The 22,422-nt window shown below is 39.6% G+C and overlaps 1 protein-coding gene across 1 annotated transcript in view; it reads right to left on the bottom strand.

Moving 5' to 3' along the window:
• Positions 1-22,180, bottom strand: part of npc1 (Niemann-Pick disease, type C1) — a 23,625-nt gene extending 1,445 nt beyond the window's left edge. The window contains exons 1-24 of the mRNA XM_077518367.1: positions 22,016-22,180; positions 18,774-18,905; positions 17,743-17,849; positions 17,514-17,659; positions 17,216-17,383; positions 16,886-17,135; positions 15,155-15,237; positions 14,705-15,075; positions 12,207-12,433; positions 11,990-12,090; positions 10,176-10,278; positions 9,724-9,913; positions 9,073-9,255; positions 6,284-6,398; positions 6,067-6,194; positions 5,858-5,992; positions 5,670-5,759; positions 5,358-5,548; positions 5,157-5,272; positions 3,585-3,714; positions 3,306-3,491; positions 1,749-1,980; positions 1,574-1,687; positions 375-537 (exon numbers count right to left, since the gene is read on the bottom strand). Coding sequence (XP_077374493.1) covers positions 375-537; positions 1,574-1,687; positions 1,749-1,980; positions 3,306-3,491; positions 3,585-3,714; positions 5,157-5,272; positions 5,358-5,548; positions 5,670-5,759; positions 5,858-5,992; positions 6,067-6,194; positions 6,284-6,398; positions 9,073-9,255; positions 9,724-9,913; positions 10,176-10,278; positions 11,990-12,090; positions 12,207-12,433; positions 14,705-15,075; positions 15,155-15,237; positions 16,886-17,135; positions 17,216-17,383; positions 17,514-17,659; positions 17,743-17,849; positions 18,774-18,905; positions 22,016-22,090 — 3,736 coding nt within the window. The 5' untranslated portion in view covers positions 22,091-22,180. The remainder of the gene's footprint in view (positions 1-374; positions 538-1,573; positions 1,688-1,748; positions 1,981-3,305; positions 3,492-3,584; positions 3,715-5,156; positions 5,273-5,357; positions 5,549-5,669; positions 5,760-5,857; positions 5,993-6,066; positions 6,195-6,283; positions 6,399-9,072; positions 9,256-9,723; positions 9,914-10,175; positions 10,279-11,989; positions 12,091-12,206; positions 12,434-14,704; positions 15,076-15,154; positions 15,238-16,885; positions 17,136-17,215; positions 17,384-17,513; positions 17,660-17,742; positions 17,850-18,773; positions 18,906-22,015) is intronic.
• Positions 22,181-22,422: the final 242 nt, after the last annotated feature.

The following is a 22,422-nucleotide window of genomic DNA, read 5'->3' as shown; positions in this document are numbered from 1 at the left end:
AAGATGAAGCCGTGATAAACGAGGGAGCTCTTTAAGCAATTTTCGCCTTCAAGCCACCCTACCCCATGAGCCGAAATAAAAGAATATGGGAGGATTAATTAATTATTATCATCATCATCATTATTTTACAATGATTATTTTGTCGTCAGTCATTATGAACAGCTCGTTTCATATGGGTGAACTTCTGAGACCTAATTTATTTATTTTATTTTATTTATTTTTTTAACTCATTCACTGCCATTGACGGCTATAGACGTCATTTTTAATGGGCTGGCAGTGAATGAGTTAATAAAGCCGAGTTGAAATGTGGAGTTTAAAAGGGGCGTGAAGACTTTTTCTAACCATCATACGTGCATCATCCATTGTGTACTGACCTATGTAGCTGAGCAGCACAGGCAGAAAGATGAGGCCGTGCGCGGCACCCAGCAGCACGATGGCCAAGTACATGCGGAAGTAGAAGACTTGGAAGATCTGCGACTTGGACAGCGCCAGGATGAGGATGCCGCCGAACTTTGTCAGCGTGATCCCGCTGAACACCTGAAGCAAGAAAATATCAGTAGTGTTTGACAAAAAGGTTAACCTATACCTCAAGAGTCATAAAAACAGTCGGGGTTATCTTAGCAAGTAGAGCTGTCAAAATTAAATTGACAAGTCATCAATTATCAAATCAATCTACATCTGTTCTAATAAGTGAGTAATCTATAGCCGTTGTTTAAATTAAAATGGTCAAAACCCTCCAATTTCCGTCTCTCAACAGTATTTATTGTCTGATTTCTGAAGTACTTCTTTACAGTAGACTGATCACCTTTTGTATTTTATCAAAATAAGACATTTTCAAAACATTTCCTTTTACTTTGGAAAACAAAGACCGAACCAGTGACTGAATTAGTTTAAAAAATGTTGGTGAGTACAATCAACTCATCTCAATGATATTGCTGAATTGTACATTACCTCCTACTGGAAACCAGGGTTATTATAGTTTTCGAATTTTCATTTTAGTTAGTTTTTATTTTGCTTTGAGTTTTGTTTTTTAAATTGAGTTAGTATTAATTAGTTTTCAGGTTGGTTCTGTTAGTTTTTATTAGTTATTAGTTTTATTTATTTAACAAATGCTTAGTTTTAGTTTAGATTTAGTTAGTTTCAGCATTAGTTTTAGTTTTTTTTTTTTTTTTTTTTTATGTGTATTGCTTGGGCGCAATATTTTAAAAAACACCAAGGGAGCGATGTCATCTGAAGATGTGTTTTTCTATTGGCTGCTGCTAGATGACATCCTTATTCCGGTTAATATCAAAATAAAATATCCCCATAGGCTCATGAATTTTATCAAAGACTAAAACGAATGACTTTTATGCTATAATTAGTTTTGTAAACATAAAATGTAGTTTCAGTTAGTTTTCGTTTTAAAAAGAAATCATTTTCATTTTTAGTTTATTTTGTTAACAAAATATTTTTTTAATTTTAGTTGTTATAGTAGTTTTAGTTAATTAAAATAACCTTGCTGGGAACCACTTCTCTCAAATCTTAAACAAAATGGGCGACAGTGATCAATATCAACTTTCAAGTTAAGACTTACCGAGCTGCCCATGTGAGCCAGCGCCTCCTCAGCCCGTTCCACTCTGCTCTTCTTCATGCTGACGGAAAAAGCCCGAACCAGATGACTGCAGAACTCCACAGAAATCCCACAGGCCTGCAAAAGGAAACATTTGTACACGACAATTCTCGTATTAGGCTCACACTCGTCTCCTCACCATGACCAGATTGACGAGCGAGACGGCGTTGAGGCTGATGTTCCACAGCCACATGACGCCAAACATGTTGACCAGGATCATGGCGATGGTGCCGCACACCAGCACGGCCGACCACAGCTCGAAGCCCAGCAGCACCGTGGTGACCACGAAGATGGCGGCCAGCGACACGCTCAGGTTGAAGGCTGTGTCGTACGCGATGGTCAGGTACTGCTCGTAGAACACGTAGAAGACGCTGAAAAACAAAAAACAAAACAGGTGCTAGTTAGTGGTTAGTTGCTACCCCCCCTGACCGGTTTAATTGGATGAAGTTTCATTCTTGCAGCCGATTGTTGTCACATGTAGGACACTACTAGTGCTTGCCTGAAATTCCTTTATCTCTTTGGAGCCTCCTTAACTCATTCAATCTCCAAAACGTGTTAAAACGTTTTTAAATACTTTGTCCTTGACTCCCAAAAACGTGTTTACATGTTTATGCAGCTTCTGAGATGAAGAGGTGGCTTAAAGCAATGGTAGAAATTAAAAATAAATAAATAAATAAATGAAATGGCTAGCAGGTAGCAGCAGAGTATAAGAGATCAGCCAGGGCCATGTTACAACAAGCTCTTTTTGTAAGTGTTTTCACAAGGACTGTGAATATTGATGACATTTAGCTATATTATAATGCTAATTGCTGCAAAACGCAAATAGATACAAATATACTTTTTTTTTCCTGATGAAAGAAGAGACTAATTTTTCTTTTGCTAGGTTAACGTTTTTATAGCAATAGAATATTCTGTACACCTTGCAAAATCTGTCAAAATCCAGTAAAACAGCCAGGAGCGAAGGAGGTTCCTTCAGTGAAAATGGCTTGGAGTCAATGAGTTAACCACGTTTTTTGGATGTTTTTTTTTTCCTTCACTCTGTCCCATAGCTCAGAAATATAAGGGATACAACAGATTGTTGTCACATGTAGGGCAGAGAACCAAAATTTGGAAGAAATTCATCAAGTCTTGTATTGTCATTGTAGGCTTCTTTCCAGCTTCCCTCACCAGTTGACTTTGTCAGGAGTACAGCAGACTGCTATCATATGGAGGACATAGCCAGTACTTGCCAAAAATTCCTGCAGATATCTAAACGTTGCGGTTGGGCTTTGTACAGCCTCCCTAATCAGCTATCTTGGAAGAGGCCTCTGTATTGGGCATGCTAACCGTAGCCCAAAAGTATGATCAAGTCAAATATGCATGACAAATTTGTACTTGCCAGAAATTCCTGGAAATCTAAGTCTCGTTGCAGCCTCGATGACCAGTTTTGTCAGATCTTTGTAAGAAAAAAACCTCTTGGCCTGATATAGATGAATAGTGGTTGGCTCTTTTTACATGATGTATGCTACAAAATCAGCATTTTGCAGCATTACCAGAGATTTAAAAAAAATATGTGATGTCAAATTCAACTAATTTTATATTAAAACCTATTACACTGCAATATTTGATAAATTACAGCAACTTGCACATTTCTTTTTCTACAAGCAGCAGCGTGTTACACACAGACTTTTTGTATGACAGTACAAGCAGGACTCACCTGTAGGCAAAGACCTTGTGGTCCATGGTCTGGCTGATGTTGCCAGCTAAGATGCGGGCCATTTTTAAAGCGTCAATGTAGTCCGACGACTCCTTCAGGATGGTGTGAAAGGTCATGAAGTAGCTGGCTCCCACCTGGGTGTTGTTGGGATAAACGTCCACGGCTGTGGCGTAGGCTGCATGGCCGCTGCAATGAAAACAGACAGTGAGCTTGGTGATGGGATACATAATTAAAAAAAAAAAAAAAACATACGCGCAAAAACTCAGGAGATGGAATTACCCTTTTCCACACTTAGCGTTGGGATTGTCCGACAGGAACATGGGGAGAAAGTGCATGAAGTCATCACCGACGGGCCTCTGCTTCCCGCTTTGTGTCATGGGTCGACAGTGCACACATGACGGGTCCACCACTAGAAAACCACAAGCCAATTGGTAAGAATCGGAGTGCGTTCTGTATAGGAACATGATATTTGGTTGTTAAGGAATTGGCTCAAGTCATTTTCCACAGTTTGTTCTTGTTTATGGAGGACCAAAAATGCCCAAATTAAGAATAAATAAACAAAACTGAATATAAAAACGGCTATAAAAATATAATTAAAAAAAAACAAAAAAACATACGTACATATATAAATAACAGTAAACATAAATACAAACCTAAAACACAAGATTAAAAAAATAAAAATAAATCCAAAAGTGAAAGTGGAAATACAACAATAAATATATAAATAGAATTAAATGTCAATCAGCTCTGCTCTCATATTTATTTATTTCATGCTTCAGATGCTGTCAGCATGAAATCCGTAAACTTGTGTGAAGTTGTCCAGCAATTCCAGTCGCAAGTTGTGGTGAGAGTGGACAAGCTTGTCGTCCATTTCTGGAGCTCTCCATGCAAGCCGACAAGACTTCCTTGTTAACTAACCCGCTCACTCTAAGAAGTTTGCAATAGCGGAGTCTAACCAAGACACGCGTTGGACCGCCCACATTTCCACATTTATTTTTACATTTATTTTTAGAATCTCATGTATGCATTTTTAATTTTATTGACTGATTTATTATCTCTATTTTGTACGTATGTTTACTTTTATTTATTATATCTACATATTTTGTTGTTTTTATTTTCATTTATTTATTTTTATTATTACATTTTATATCCATTTGTATTTTCACATTTATTTATTGATTCATTTTGAATTTTGCCATTTTTTTGGTGAATGAAGTTAATCCCAGAGTTCGGACAAGAAGCAGGGTAACACCCTGACCTGCCCATAAGTCAACCAAACACCACACGTTGTTTTGTCTAAGAAGATGCTACAGTATATTGTTTGTCTTCAGTTACAAGAGACATTCAGTGAATTTTCTGATAGCTGACATGAGGATTTAGGCTGTTGGTCAGCTTGCCTGAACAGATGCCTTTTCAGATGATTGCGCGCTTGTGCTTTTCTTGCATTTGAGCATAGACTTGCACTTTTGCTTTTCTTACATTTGAGCACAGACTTGCACTTTTTGCAAGTATCTTTGCTACCGCTTTCATTTTCAGAGCCTTGCTCTAATTTGCTACGCCGACCAACCCCATATTGATTTCTGCGAGGCATCCGTAATGTTCTTGCCAAAACAGCTGAAGGGTGATTAACTTCAAGCTATTATTGTTATTGTACGGTGGTAAAGCCGATGTGTCAACTAGCTGGTTCGACTATAAACTAACTATAAATATTTTTCACCTTCTGTAAGAATACTGTGGTGTCAAAAACACGCTTGTGCCGGTGTGTTGGCCTGTTCGTTGCGTGCAAAGGTAATAGTTAGAATGTAGGGGAAAAGTCAGCCAGAGAGTTGTTGACATTAGATAAAGATTTACCTGAAGCGTTACAGAAAGCTCCTGTGGCGTTGTAATAACGACAGCAGGTGGACTGCGGCTTGACCCAGTCGAAATAGTCGTCCAGCCAGGAGGAAGGCGTGAAGGCGATGGTGGAGCTGAAAGTTGAAAAAATAACTAAATAAAAATTTCATGGTGTCGCTTACATTTTTAAACATTTTAATTTGAAGATGCAAGACGTACTAGTTGCTGATGAGCGACGCGGAGTAGACCTGTTGCACCAGAGAATTGTTGTTGCAGCCCACGCCACCGCACACGGCGTTTTGGCCTTCAAGGCTGCTGTAGTTCAGGCCGTCTTCCACTACAAAGTAGACCGGCGCTCCCGTGTGGAGATACTGACTCAGGTTCTTGAAGTACTCCAACACATAGGAATCCTGTTTGAGCAAAAATAAAAAAATTAAAAAAAATCACACGAGGATACATTTTATTATTATACACAATGGACTGAATTTTGATGGTTTTAACAAATGTTGGAAAATATCCCAATTGGCTTACATCAGGCATGGAAAGTTGCTGATCCAGTCCAATCTCAACTTTATTCACCACAGCAATACTAAAGGACAAGGCTCCCACAAACACAGCCACCTGAACAGAGATGATTATTTTAAACTTATGGATCAAACGACAACTTTGGTTTAAAATTAAATATGGCTGTTGCAGACGCATTCCACTGATGCACTTACAATAATGGGCCGCACCCACTCTTTGAGGATGAACGGCGCATACAGCTTCTTGAAAAAGCGGAAGAGGATGCTGTCCGTCTTTGTTTCGTGACCTTCAGGAAACTTGGCGCAGCAGATGATGTCCAGACGATTCGCCTTTTGTGACAGCAGCACAATTTAGGAAATTCTGCTATAATCATCCTGAATGCGTTGCCAATGTTGAGGCCCACCTCCTGCCTCTTCAGATCCAAGCCCAGAAGGCTAACAAAACAGCTGATCTGCAACAGGAAATCAATAAAAACAGCCAGGCCAGCAAAAAGGGAGAAGGTCCTGACTGCAGGCATGTTCGACAGTGCTCCTGCAGAAAAACAAGAAATGAGAAAATGCGTCACTCACCATTGAGAACATTCGGGATATTCGCTTTCAACGTCATGTGTTTTTGTATACCCAGAAAGAAGGCCACTGTTTCGGAAAAAGAGGACAGGAATATGCTTGGCGCGACGTCACCGAGGATGCGACCTATCTGTTGGTGAAGTTCCTCCTGGGGCATCCGCTCATCTCGCTAACAAAAAAAAAACAAAAACAAAAACAAGAATAGATTAAGTACCCCTTTAAGCAGAATGCCCCCTAATTGGGGGCCTCTCGGACTCTGGACAAGAAATAGCGTGAAACAATGTACTAATCATGAAAGAATATAATCATGTCACATAAATTAACTCATTTACTCCCAAAAACGTATAAATACATTCTATTTGAAATGTATTAATGTCCCAAAGACATATTTACACGTTTTTTCATGCTAGAGCAGTGGTTCCCAACCACTGGGCCGTGGACCGGTACCAGGCCGTGGGCCTCTTTGGACGGGGCTGCACAGCTGGAAAAATAAAACTTACTCTTCTTCCGGTTAATTGAATAGCCGAGGCTTTAAAATGTTTGAATTTGAAAAGTGAGCGGATTCTCTCTGTTTACGACGGACTCTTGAGGCATGTCAAGATGCTAATTATCTCAGTCGCGTAGCGCTGATGCTAATCGACAGGTTAGCAAATGAGTAAAAAACATATTTGGAACGTTTCTTTGCAATGGAGAAAAAGCCCAGTGATGAGACAACACAGGAGCCACTGACCAAGAAGAAAAAGTAATGTACATGGACCAGCTCTAAATCCAGCGTTATGGTGAGTGAGTTACTCATGTGGTGCTTGGTTATGTTGGCGTACTTAAGGAGGGCGCTGTTCATATAGTTACATACAATGGGGCTTAGTTCACATTATTGTTATAGCTACAAAATACCCTAGTTCTTGTGTTGCTCGTATCATTCATAAGCATTACCATAGTGACCTCACCATATTAAAGCATTGATGTTACCCTTGTTATTAGGGGTGTTAAAAAAAAAAATCGATTCGGCGATATATCGCGATACTACATCGCGCGATTCTCTAATCGATTCAATTAAAAAAAATCGTTTTTTTTTGTTTTTTTTTAAGAGCTCAGAATTGTTCATTCGGTAGTCTTACCAATTCAACGTCTTATCATCATTGCCTTTTTTTTTTTTTTTTTTTTTTTTTTTTTTTTGTGTGTGAATCGATTTTTAAACTTCCATTTTTAATGGAAAAATATTCAACAAAACGTCTGACTTCGGGTTAGGATTCGCACCTTGAGCATGGAAGAATGTTATATGAACGGAACATTAAGCCTTAATATTTTATTTTAATGCTGTTCAAACATGAAACAGATTACAACCTCTATAAGACTGAAATTCCAGATAAATAAATAATACATTTTCATATAAATCTTACACTCTACAAGCTTACTGATTAGTATTTTCTAAATTTGAATGAAAAAAAATCGCAACAAGCGACTTATAAATTCGTATCGGGATTAATCGGTATCGAATCGAATCGTGACCTGTAAATCGTGATACGAATCGAATCGTCAGGTACTAGGCAATTCTCACCCCTACTTGTTATGGTGTCTGTGTTGCTAGTACCGGTACATAAAAATACATACATAGTGGATTTGCGTTTGTTGTTCTAGCTTTTTGATTAATTAACTGCTGAACATACTAGGCATCGCCACCCCAGCCCCACCAATCCGCCCCTCCCCACCCCCTTACTGGGTTGCTGGTCCGCGAAAGTTGTGGAAGCGGTCCATGGTGGAAAAAAGGTTGGAGACCACTGTGCTCAGAAGGCTTTGATGCAGCCTCTTAATTGCAGAGAAAGGGTGAAAAACATGGTAGTAATTACAAAAACGGCCAGCAGGTGGCAGCAGAGCATAATAGATCAACCAGGGGTATGATGAAAAGCTGTTTCCCCACAATTCAAAGCAGATTTGTGAATAATGATGAAACATAGCTATATTCTAATGCGAATTGCTGCAAAACGGAAACCGATAGAAATATAATTTTTTTTTCCTGATGAAAGAAGAGACTCTAATCTTTCTTTTGGTTGGTTCCATGCTTTTATAGCAAAAGAAAACAATATTCTGTGGGCCTTGCAAAATCAGTAAAACAGCCGAGAGCGAAGGGGATTGCTTCAGTGAAAATGGCTGGGAGTGAATGAGTTAACAAGTAACATATATTCTGATATTTACATATCTGAACAAATCTCACAAGTGTTCCCTTTATTATGACAAGAATTAGTAGGGGTGTGAATTGCCTCGTACCTGACGATTCGATTCGTATCACGATTCACAGGTCACGATTCGATTCGATACCGATTAATCCCGATACGAATTTATAAGTCGATTGTTGCGATTTTTTTTCATTCAAATTTAGAAAATACTAATCAGTAAGCTTGTAGAGTGTAAGATTTATATGAAAATGTATTATTTATTTATCTGAAATTTCAGTCTTATAGAGGTTGTAATCTGTTTCATGTTTAAACAGCATTAAAATAAAATATTAAGGCTTAATGTTCCGTTCATATAACATTCTTCCATGCTTAAGGTGTGAATCCTTAAAAAAAAAAAAAAAAAAAAAAAAAAAAAAAAAAAAAAAAAAAAAAAAATCGATTTTGCCTATTATTGAATCGATTCGAGAATCGCGCGATGTAGTATCGCGATATATCGCCGAATCGATTTTTTTTTAACACCCCTAAGAATTAGACCTTGTGGTTACAGAGATATCCTCTTTTTATTTTGGTTATGCAATTTTCTAGCAAAATCCTGAAAAATGACTTAGGGCTTAAAGGTTGAAGCCTGATTTGAAGGGGACCAGGTGATGGATTGAAGCGAGCACGTACCTGGTATGTTTGCACAATGATGAATATGTTGTCCACGCCGACAGCCAGCACCAGGAAGGGGATGACCTCGATGACGATGAGGGTGAGGGGGATGCCAAAGTAGCTGAAGATGCCCAACGAGGATGCAACTGAGCTCAGCACGATCAGGATGCCCGCTATGGCCAGAGAAATCTTGGAGTCCACCTGCATGTGTGCATGCAAAAAGTTCATCAATGTTGTACGACCTACAACATTCCAATTCTACTACTTGTCCTTCGACATTATTTGTCAATCTCATTAACTCCTATTCAAGTTTTGCAACTTTTCAAATAATTTTTTGCAACCATCATCTCTACCTGTAATATTTATTCAGCTAGTCAAGGCAGTGGGGCCTTGTCCTGTCTGTGTTGAATTGTTGTCGTTTTCCTATTTTTTTTTTTAAATCTCTTTTTATTAACCTGCTCCATATGACAAGCATCTTGAGATAACCTAAGAAGTGAATTGGTGCCATTAAGATAAAACTAAAATTCCCTTTCCCCTCCTCTGCTGCTCGCTTAATGTGAGCCATCAAGTCATGCAGCAGCAGGTTGAGCCGGTTTTATTGAATCTGCACTACGTGACGTGACGTGACGTGACGTGATGTGATGTGAACTCGTGATAGCGGCCGCTTACCAGCAGTCTCCTGCAGCTGTTGATGTGTCCCAGCGCCAGCGAGATGTAGACAAACATGATGGCATAGCTGAGGACGACGGTGCTGATGTCGCTGTTGCTCTCCCGGTTGATTTCGTCCTCAACGCTCCGCTCGGCACTGAAGGCGATGGTCAGGTTGGGGTTGCTGAACTCCTTCATGAAGCGGATGAATCTGGAGTGCACATACATACACACACTTTAGAGAATCTGTATATGTATCTTATCAGAAGCTAACACCATTAGCTAATGCTAATTGTGTTTTTGTCTTTGACAAGTCTTTGCATGTTTAGTCTAGCTGCCACTTGAAAATTGCAGATCTTCACTCTTCTTAGCTGGTGGAGAAACTGAGGATGTTTTGTAAATGAGTCATACCGTGACAGCACAATTCAGATTAATTCATAATGGCCTAATTCACTTTAAACAAAACAACTTACTCATTTTCCCACGCCCGAGCTTTGTCCAGCTTGTCAGTGTCGCTGAGGTAGTTGTTGATTGGGAAGGTGATGACAAGAGCGGTTGCGTTGTTATAGTTGGTGGCTGGCAAAAAAAAAAAAAAAGCAAACTAAATAAAGTACAAGCAAAAAAATAAATAAAAATGATCAACTGCCTCCTGACAAAAAATGTTTCTCGTAGCCAACTCTTAATACAGGAAATGGATGGATGAAGCGGCGATTCAGGAAAGGGAGGGTCTGTCTTACGAGGACTTAGGCCCTGGTCACACGGAAGCTTCGTTCCTCAAACTAATCTTGTACAGACAGAAACAAAGACATGTGAGTGTTCAAAAGAAGACGCTCAGGACGTTTAAAGGTTGTAATATATATTTCAAGTGGGTTTGCTTCACCACCTGGGAGACCATGTTGGTTTGTGTGCGGTGCTTGTGTGAGTGAGTAAAAAGAAAAGAAAAAAAAATAGCCAACAGGCCAAGACTTTTGAAGCTGCGAGGCCGCCATATTACTCCTCCCAAGAAACGTTTCTCAACATACTATTAGAGAACATTTGAGACCGTACTTAGTAGAAACAACAGCGGTCTAGAAACTGAGCGATAAAAGAAAAGCGGGTCTTCAAATTAGTTTAAACAGTAGTCTGCTCGCAAGATGGGAGGAGTAAGATGGCTGCCCTGATGCGTCAACGGCTTGCAAGGGCGCATATGGGCTAGTATCCAGTAATATATACAGATCAGTGAGATGAACACAGCAGAGGTGACATCACGCAAAACATTTTGCTGTAAAAGCATAAACGAGCTAAGGAGGTTGCGCAAAGCAACGACAACACGGCTATTCCCCATTGTTGTTGACAAGACTGGCGGTTCGTGCGCAGTCACGGGAGAATTACATCATCACTGGAGGAGTATCCCGCATATGGTGTCCACATTGGAACGTACGGGGTGCATTTCAAAATCTTTCCACTCTGGAGCCCGGTTCCAGAGAGTGATCAGTTTCAAGCTCAGAAACCGCGTTGCCGCCTGGACGAACTGCCCAAACGGTAAGAAACTTGTGCGGATACAGTGAAACAGACTTTCGTGTGGATGGGTCCTTAACTCTTTTACTGCCACACTTTATAAAAAAAAACACTTTAATATGACAAAGGCTTTGATCATTTATATCATCCTTGAAAACGTTCTGTTTCATCAAATTTCATACACATTGAGACCATTGAAAAGAGATGCAATGCTGCCATCTGCTGGCTATAGATAGTGATGGTTTTTGATTCCACAACTCATTGACCAGGCAGCATGTGCTGCACTTAGATGGTGAACAGCCCATTGATAAAAACAAACAAACAAACAAAACAAAAAACGTATTAACGTTTGTGGCGGCATACATTGTGATTTTACTAATCGTTATTAAACGTTTTTGGCGGTGGAAGAGTTAAAAGAAACACTAGGTCAAGTAATCATGGAACATGCAAAGTGACATTTTTTAAATATACTGTATATAGATATATTGTTCATTTCATTAGGAAGAGTATGGAAGTTTTTGGCTACTGTGCTGACCTACTTAAGAGGTGCACTTCAAACTGTAATTGCAGACTAATATAAACGAATAATATCAATACATGACTACCTTTTCTGACAGCAGCGGTCAAGTTAGTGACGCTACAACAGAATATCATTGACCAACATAGCACAGCATTGTTGAATGCAATAAAAATATCTACTGGCTGTGTATGGCCTGGTTACACTATTTTATAGGTGCAGAGGAAAATGTTGTCCTTGTACATAATTTAGTGTGTGTACTGTAAAGCTTACCGTCGTAGCCACCCATGGCAAGCCAAGGGAAGATGGGACCTCCAAATGTGCCGAGACAAGGATCGTGGAGTAGAGTGGTGTCATTGAGGGACGCTGGTGCGCTATAATACAAAAACATGGTGTTATGCTCTAATTCTCATTCATTATGAAACATTTTTGACTTCACACCTGCTTGGCAATGCATAAGATAGAAAAAGAAAAAGAGAGGAAAGTGAACCTGACACAGTAGAGGAAGTGGCTGTGAAAGTCGGCGTAAGTGTAGAAGTCGTCGCCTCGCCAGTGATCCAGTACAGCGTGGCTATTCTGGAAGTAGTTGAGCACACTGAAGATGGTGCAGTTGTCATTGTAAGGGGCCAGCGGGGCCAGGCAGATGTCCTTCAGCGTGACGTTTTGGCCTTCGTATGGGGCGACAAGCGCCTCGATGGCGAGCTGCAGGTCCAGCACCTGGTGGGTTTTTGGGGGGATTAAAGTAAGGAGAACAAACAATGGCTTTGTGGTTGCAGCAGCAGGTCTCTGGCGTCAGGCAAAATCCTCCAGTCATCACTTTTCAGGGCACCCCAGAAAAACAATGTTTGCTCACTCAGTAACATTGCATTGTCAAAAACAGGACCTCAACTTCAGACTGACATCACTCGACACCAAATTTCAACCCCCATGAAACAGACCATGAACATCCATCCATCCATCCATTTTCTTGGCCGCTTATTCCTCACAAGGGCCGCGGGGGGTGCTGGCGCCTATCTCAGCTAGCTCTGGGCAGTAGGCGGGGGACACCCAGGACTGGTTGCTAACCAATCGCAGGGCACACAGAGACGAACAACCATCCACACTCACAATCACACCTAGGGACAATTCGGAGCGCCCAATTAACCTGCCATGCATGTCTTTGGAATGTGGGAGGAGACCGGAGTACCCGGAGAAGACCCACGCGGGCACGGGGAGAACATGCAAACTCCACCCAGGAAGGCCGGAGCCTGGACTCGAACCGGAGTCCTCAGAACTGGGAGGCGGACGTGCTAACCACTCGCCCACCGTGCCGCCCAGACCATGAACAGCAAAATGTCATTTACAAAGCAATATTTAGGAATTTTTCAACATTCCAAAAAGATTTTCCAAACACTTCTGCCAAAACATTTACAGCTCGTTGAATGGTGCCTTTGTCATGGCCTGAGAGGGTCTGTATTGCTTTTACTGGAACTAAGCAAGCAATCCTGCCACACACAAGAAGAAGAAAAAAAACAAAAAAAACTACAATTGTGCTGACTGGTTTAACGCATACGTCACTTCCCCCTCTCCCCATTTGTTACAAAGCTGGAAGTCGATTCGAACATATATGTGCGATCTTGGTAGAAGCTGCAAAACAACGGAAAAGGTTTGTCTGAGCAGTCAAAAAAAAAAAAAAAAAAAAAGAAATATAAGAAAAAGGGATACAACCCGAATAAAAGTACTGTACAGACAGTCAAGGATCAATATTGGCCTGGCTTTCACCTGCTGGTGTGAGCTCAAAGATGACACTATGCGCAAGTCCTCATGGTAAATGTGGTCTTCCTACAGGCAAAGCACTACCGCTTTTGTCCATATGGTTCCGCCATAATCAGCAAAACCTGAAAGCTCCTTGGTGTTGCTTTAAACAGATATTTAATATCTTTATTTACTGTTACTTTAATTATTTGACAAGCGCTTTCAGGTTGGAACTGGGACAATCTGAGTGAGAAAAATCCGGCTTCCCACATTCCTCAAATGCAGCAAGTTCAATTCATTATTTATTTTTTTCTTGCAATGCCTTGAGACTTTAGTTAGGTAAGTACATAAAGTTGTAGCCATAAATGCTTAAAAGAAAAAAAAATCTATGTTTTTGGTTTCAGGCTCAATATTTTCATTTTGGTGCATCCCTAATTTCTATTCTTCTACAGTCATTTTTTAATTTCTAGGTCCTAAACATAAAACACCCACAAGAGGGTGACTGCGTCACAAGAACTGTCCGATACCTTAAAATAAGGTCAGGTATAAGGCCGCACGGTAGTCGAGTGGTTAGCACGTCCGCTTCCCAGTTCTGAGGTCTCCGGTTCGAGTTCAGGCTCGGACCTTCCTGGGTGGAGTTTGCATGTTCTCCCCGTGCCCGCGTGGGTCTTCTCCGGGTACTCCGGTCTCCTCCCACATTCCAAAGACATGCATGGCAGGTTAATTGGGCACTCCGAATTGTCCCGAGGTGTGCGTGTGAGTGTGGATGGTTGTTCGTCTCTGTGTGCCCTGCGATTGGCTGGCAACCAGTCCAGGGTGTCCCCCGCCTACTGCCCAGAGCCAGCTGAGATAGGCGCCAGCAGCCCCCGTGACCCTTGTGAGGAATAAGCGGTCAAGAAAATGGATGGATGGAGGTATAAGGCCGATACAGATACCTGGTATAGGTACTCACCCATCCAGAGCAGAAACAAAACAAAATCCAATCAAATAAAACAAAATAAAAGAAAAACTAAACTAAAATCAAAATGCTCATATAGAATACAATAATAAAAAAATAAATAAAATAAAATAAACAGACAAAATCAAAAGAAAACTTAAATTAACTTGAATTACTGACTTAGGAAAATAGAAAGCCAAGTTAAAAAAAATTGAAATGGTGCAATGCCAAGATGTTTCCCTTTAAGCGCCAAGTCAAGAAACTCAAAAACCAAGATGAATATAGTTTATGAATGAATAAAGATCTCTCCGACTCACCTGATGGAGGATGTCCTTATCCAAGATGGAGCCAAACGGGACGTCGGCGCCTCCGAAGTACGGTTTGTAGATGAAGGACTTGTTGAGCGGCGTTGTGATGATGAGCTGAGCCGTCCTGTAGAAAGGCCCAAAATGGCTGTCGAAGTAGTCCTTCTCCTGGCGCGCCTGGCTGCCTGGCGCCGACCACAGCTCCACGGGGTCGGTGGTGATGCGCATGTAGACCAGACCGCCCGAGGCGGCCATCACCAGGAGCAGGCTGCCCAGGATGACCAGACCCGGGTGGCGTACGCAGAACGAGCCCCATGAGCTGAAGACCACCCGCAGCATGTTCTCGAAACGCTCGCCCAGCGTCTCGCAGCATGATGCGTTGACTGTGGACACAATTTGACTGTTACTTTGCTTACGTGTCATTTCACATACGCTCAATTAATTTGAGTGAAATCCAATTACCAGCTTCGGGATTATCACTGTTGAGAGACAACGGGTTATTGCTATCCAATATGGGCCCGTACTCCGACAAGATTGTCCTTTTCCTAAGCAAAAGCACAATTAAACTAGTTAGAATTTAAACCAAAAGTCTTGTTTGAATTTACCTCTCCGTTAGCAAAAGGTTTGTTTTTAAAATAACATCAGTTCCTTTCATTAGTATAAATAGAGGTTAAACAGCGAGTTTACAAACAATTTTCGACGGCACCAAAATATTCTCTGGAGTGGCAAAAATGTCCGTTCAACAAGACAGCAGTTTGATTAGTTGTAGCAACCAATCTTTCACAGTCTCCATTTTTTCCACTTTGTTCCTTTCTCCGGAAACTAAAAACGACTGCCGGAATTGGCCATAAAATTCTGAGTGTGGAGGCCTAGCCAATACACGCCATAGCGACACCACTGAATAGAGCCTTCTAGCTGACGTCACTGCTTAGCTCCCGCTCCGCCTCCTGGAGGACAAGCCCCCCGTAACAAATGAATGTAGACTTGTACAGAGCTTGATTTTCGGCAAGTGTTTTCGTTAAAAGTAAGTATGAAATATGTCAAGTGTTGCAAAAAAACGTCCCGAGTAGGACACGACATTACTGCGACTCATTGAAACCAGCCGTTTGAAGCCGCTAGCTACAAAAAAATGGAGTTGGTTGGAGCGCAAAGTGAAAGTGGAAGCTTAAGGTATGTTGTTTTTGGTTGAAACAGTACGCTGATCACTACTTTCATGGTGTAAATTGTCATTCATTAAATCATTTGTGTCCGGATATACTCGTCTTGCTGTATATCAAAGTCTTCAAGCTATCGTAGCTTGCTAGCTGCTAACAAACAGACCGCACGTTTACAACAACAGAGATCTAGCCTGAGTTAAAGTGTTGTGATAATCGTGTAACTTTTTGTCCTAAATTACTTGAATACTTAGGCAAAAAAAAAGTATGAATGATTGTGTCACTAAAGATAATATGGTACATTCCTCACATCTGCCTGGAATTTACATTCAGAGGTTAATGTTGTGACCCACTGTATTTGAAAAAGAGAAAACCTACCTGATATAAAATGATCTGAGCATATCCTCGTACTTTTTGTGGGTGCAAAGCAGTTGAGTCGTAGTTTCATGCTAGCCACCGTGCTCGTCTTTCACTCTTCACCGTCTTCCGCCTGGTTTAGAATCACTGACGGCAGCCGAAAGAATGATCTCATCTTTCTTTGAGCCAATAGAGCATCCGTCGGCCGCGCACAAGTTCACCATAGCATTGGTCGCTGATTTATCAACTGCTTGACCTATTTTCTGAGTCACACTGATTTTTTCCGAATTCACACGCATTGACGCCCTGCCCTCCCCCGCAAGGGGCGCACTTAAACGTGACGTCACACTGGAAGGTTCTATAGGAGTGATAGTTTTGACCGGTGCGACTAAAGGAGGAAGAAAAATAGCAATCAAACCTGCAAAATAGCAATTTAAATCTGTGCTACATAAAGTTCTGGTCACAAATGAAAATCCACTATGGACACAGATGAATATCTGCAAGGGAGTGAGGCCGCAGAAGGTGAACCGCAATATAGCGAGGGAAAACTGTATGAAAGACCTGAACTTGGAAAATCCTAAATCAGACAAAATCTTACACATTGGGGAAGTTTCATTGCATTTAAATTAAAAAGAAAAAGAAAAAAGAATAAAGAAAAATGTCCATCTTGTAGTGTTTTTACCTGTAACACCACGCTGCAAGCACCGTGCCGATAAACACGAACAGGAAGGCGATGTAAGAGATCCACATGATGACGGTCATGGCATCTATACCGTTGATGGTCCAGGGAGGCGGGATAGGCGGCGGGACAGGTGTGGGCCCACATGTTTTGGTGCAATCCTGGCATGAACAAGGACCTGAACCATCATCCAGTCCTTCGGAGCAGTCATACGTCTTGTTGTTCATGGGCGTGTAGCCAAACACCGGCACATCTAAAGTCAATTTTTTAATAATAACAACAACTCACAAACTGATAAGTTAAAAACATATATTCATTCAAGATCATATTTACCCGAGAATATTGGGATGATAGGAAAGGGAGCCTGCCCATTGCTGATGTCAAACATGTATTGGACCCAGTTGGTGGCATTACAGTCCTTGGCTTCCCTGCCGCACAGGATCGACAAGGCCTTCACGTTGCTGGACGGCGCTTGGACGTCTCGGCAGGCGTTGTACATCGCTGCACAAGTGACAGGATTCATTCAACTGACATCTCAACCAGCAAAATTGTTCAATCCTATAGTCGCTCGCTTTACATATTCAGAATTAAAACAACTTCAAGGCAAGTAGTGTGTGCGCACGCAACTCACCGTTTGTGAACGTTTGTCCGACGTAGTACTGAACCTCCACCACGTTGGAGGTGTTGAACTTGGTGGCATTCATGAATTGACTCTGGTGTGGGCTGCACGTCAGCTCGCAGAAGAGGTTCATCAAGTTGATGAAACATGAGGGACACCTGTCCACACAGAAAGACATTGAGTCGAAATGATGCCATATGTGTGCTGATAGCTCATTCTTGTTTTTAGCATAAGTTCATACCGGGACAGGAATTGCAGGGGCAGCTGGAGACTCGCTTTGAGAGTACGCAACTGGTCCACATCGCAGCAGAGTTCGCGCTTTCCGTAGTCATAACCGGGACATAGCTCCTGTATCATACATAACAAGGGTCAATAAGAAATAAAAGGACACAATAAAAATGAATAACATAATTAGATTGACAAAAATAAATATCAAATAGAAAAGTAACCACAGTAAATATCAAACCAAAAACCTAAATTAATCAATAGAGAAATATAAAATATTTGGTATTATAACAGAATAGAAATAGAAAAAAACATTTTCAAAATGAAACAGATGAAAATCTAAAGTGGAATAAAAACAATAAAATGATTGTAATGAAATCCATCCATTATCTGAACTGCTTATTGATAAAACTAAAAAATAAAAATGAGATAAAATAATCACATTTTTTTTAATTAAACAAATTAACATTAAAATAAAACAAACTACTGTAAATTACAATTATTATCATTTATCAATGTATATCACCAAATATTACATCTCACAAAACATTAAAATCAAATTTAAAAATACATAAAAATAAATACAAAGCATGAAAATATTAAAACAATTAAATGAATTATAAAAAAAAAATTGAAATAGAAAAATGTAAAAAAAAAACATAAAAAACACAAAAAGTTACTTATGAAAATAAAACAAAAGTAAAGCAACACTAAATAAATATAAAAAAAAGATTAATTAATTATTAAAAAATACTAATTATACATTGAAATAAAACAGTAAGAAAAAAAATCAATATAAAATATTGCCAACAAACTCAATCAAAAGTCAATTAATTAAAAAGTGGAATCAAAATAAATACTGTATTATAATACCACAATAAAACAAAATACAAAAAAAATTAATACAACAATAAAGTAAAACAAATTAAACACAAAAAACATTAAAATAAAAACACAGATTAAAAAAATAAATACAAAAAAAAAAGAACATTGATCAAATACATTTTAAGGGTTTGGTTTTGTGCTCCACCGTATGAGGACACATACCTTGAGGAGGTCAGAGCCCTCTGGGTCCAGAGGTTTGGGAGAGCCGGTGTAGTTACAGTTATATTTCTTTCCGGGCACCGGGGACTCGCCACACTCGCCATACCACACGCAGTGTTGGGCCGCCGCTGCATGCTAACCAAACACAACACAACATCGACTTAAGATGCCAACAAGGAAAGAAAAACCTTCATCCCTAGCCAAGTGTGCTGACATCTGGCATTATGAAAGAATTTGTACCGGTACATGACACTTCAGGAATATTTTGGGATGCCATGTTTATTATTATTAACTACTTCAAAGACACCACAGAACTTTGACCTGGTACATGTTTGAAGTTCAAGTGACTTTTTCATAGCCATTCCTCTTTTGTGTGAAAATACAACTATTTCCACTTCTGCAAACACATTTCCTTTTCCGCTTTATTTTAGGCTTATACGTATGTTTTGAATGAAAAGATATAACAGTAGTTTAGTCACGGCAACGCCACTGACTCAACAGCTGTCGTCCGTAACGACAGCAAACACATACAGTCTTAAAGAGAATATAAACATCACTGTGTCATAGACTGGATTTACACAATAAATAAAAATAAATTTGAACAAAAATAGGAAGTAGGTGTGAATTTCAGCATATAATAGGAGCGAAAAGGTGAATTTGCGAATGCCAAACCACAAATATGCAAGTGATATCCCTGCAAAGCCAAAAAAAAAAAAAAAAAAAAAAAAAAAAAGGGAATTGGGCATACGCAGTGCAAATGCAGCCTTAAATAGAGTCAAGCGTGTACTTCTTTTCGCAGCTGCCATTCTTACTCTTCCTGCCTATTCAGCATCACAGCGCTCACATGCTTCAAGTTGGAAGCAATGACTTGGGGGAAGTAAATTCACTTACTCCACACAGTGTTTCTTCAAGACTGACGCGGGAACGCCACGCCCGCAACAAAAGAGTTTGTGTAAGAAAATGATAGGTTTGTTTAGGGTTACAGTCATATTGTTGATTAGTCAGGGCAAAAGTTGATATTGAAGCATGTGATAATGGAACATGGCCAAGCAGTGGACAGAAGGAAAAGACGACAAAGGAGTTGAAACAAAGCACGTCAATAAGATTTTGATGAATTTTATCCAGGCCTGATTGAATCACAACATTGTTTTGAAGTGTGTGAAATGGTAACAATACGTTAATGTCTATCTAGAGTGCGAGTTAAACATTGACACGCTCACTTGACTCTACTTAACTCATTGACTGCCATTGACGGAAAAAGACGTCAAATAATGCATTTTTGCTGGGCTGGCAGTGAATGTGTTAAACACAATGTGCCAATATATTTTGTGATTATATTGCAGCATCCTTTTTTCCTTTTTTTTTTTTTTTTTTTTAAGGCAAATGTTTAAAAATCCATCAATTTTGGTTACATCTCATCTTAAGTCATTGACTGCCATTGACGGAAAAAAACGTCAAATAATGCATTTTTGCTGGGCTGGCAGTGAATGTGTTAAACTAGATTTAAATCACGACTCACAAATGACAGTTCAATGAAATTGACATGATCTTACAGCCTCTAATGTGTTGATGATGTATGTTAAGGTTATATTAAAAAAAAAAAAAAAAATCACATTAACTAGGTCAAATAGTATTCCAACTGGCCATTAATAAATTCCAAATTTGCAGTATATTATACATTGTTAAGAGAAATAGTCTTTTAATTCACGTTACATGCTCCACATACGATAAAAGGATAACGAAAAATAGGCCGGTTTTGATTGCATGCAGGTGGCTCAATACAAGGAGACTTATTGGAAAGTAAGCTTTAATCATGTATCTATTTTTCAGTGTTCAAAAATATTTTTGTTCCATGCAGAAATAACAATTTGTGTTCTCTGTAACAATTATAGCTGAACTAAAACAATTTATTTAAATGTATCAATACTACTCAGAATGGAATGATATTTCGTTCTTAATTATTCTTGGGTTTTGTTTGGTTTTCTTGTAACTCTTGTGTTTTGGTTTTTCTTTATCCTGTTCTCATGACATGATGCTACTAGCTTTTTGACACCAGGCAGCACGTTGGACTCCAGAAAGCTTTTTTTTTTTTTTAACAGTCTTGACATTTCATTGACTACATTTCATTGTAGTCCACAAATATTTACGATACCCCATGCTAGGAACCTAACACATACTCATCCATGTTTTACAATAGGCACTTGTTCCCTTGCTTTAACAACAAAACCAGTAAGGTCACTGAAATCACTAAAAATTGACAAGACTGGAATGTGTCAAAATGCTATATTGACAAACCACAAAGCGTCTGGCAGAATGCCCTTTGAACTGATGAGATGAAACTGGAGAGAGGATACTATAGCAATAGTGTGAAACATGGAGGAGGTTCAATTATATTAAAAACACAATGCTTTATTTATTTACATCGACTCATTCTCTGTATTTTTTTTCCTACTGTCTGTTTCATATTATTTCAGTGATCACTACCAGTTTTCTTTTATGGTACTTTTTTCCCCTCTCACTTCCACAGTGGTGTGTCTTGAACTCAAGAGCAAATTCCACTCCAAAATGCTTTGACATTCTCAAGCTTTTTATTGTAGTCTACAATTAGGAAGACACCTCGTGCTGGATGTAGCAAAGCAGTCCCAGAGCATAAAACCATCTCCATCTTTCACAGTAGGTGCAATGTTCATCCACTATCAATATTTCACTTTCACTATCAAAATGATTGGTACTACTTTCTGTTAAGTTAAAGTAAACGCCACATTGGCGGGCGGGAGTTCTTATCGTGCATGCTTTATTTTCAGTATTTTTTTTCTGTACTTTTCAGTATCACTTTCAAGTTATTTCTGAAACCAATGTAGCTTTTTCTTGCTCTCGTGTCAGATGTGTTGGAAGTAAGCCCGAGTAGCAAAACATAATGGAATATTATGCTCCTTCACCACCAAACTTTATTGGTCACTGGAATTATGCGCGAGGTTTGCTATGATGTGACGTAAACACTCTTTCAATTCGTTTCTTTGTCTTTTGCGTAAACATTACATTATCTACGTGATTTAATGGCATAGTTAGAAACGACGTCGATAAATAAAAACAAGTTAGCGTGAGCAAATTTCAGCCGTCATTCAACAAAACCCGCTGACCTGACTTGTCTTCTGTGTATTCGCATTTGCGTGTTACAGCTTCGGCTTTGAGAGCTGAGTCATGTTTTCAAATCACGAGAAGCACACACAAAAAACGCGACTTACCCATCGAAAATGGGCTTCCGACAGCACAACAAGCAGCAGAAGACAGAAGCCGCCTCTGTCCGGTACGAAGCCCATCGTAGGTGTCAGTGGAAAGACAGAAACACGATGACAGCAGTGGCAGCTCAGGGAAACTTTCGCATATTTTGTTGTTGGGCTTGAGCTTTTTCTTCTTCTTAGTCTCGCTTATTTGTTTAGCGGTGGAGGCAAACAAGCTGAAGACTCAGTGCTGTCACCAAGAGGCAGTATTGGGAACTACGCCTGGCATCGTAAACGTAACATTTAAACATAAAAATACATTAAAAATATAATAATAATAATAATAATAATAATAATAATAATAATAAAATAATTTCAAAACAATAAAAACATATAAAATAATAAAATTAAATGCTAAAAAATAAATATCA

This window comes from Festucalex cinctus, chromosome 1, assembly GCF_051991245.1.
Source record: "Festucalex cinctus isolate MCC-2025b chromosome 1, RoL_Fcin_1.0, whole genome shotgun sequence".
Classification (NCBI taxonomy): domain Eukaryota; kingdom Metazoa; phylum Chordata; class Actinopteri; order Syngnathiformes; family Syngnathidae; genus Festucalex; species Festucalex cinctus.
The sequence above is the reverse complement of the archived record's forward strand: the minus strand, read 5'-3'. Positions and strand labels throughout refer to the sequence as shown.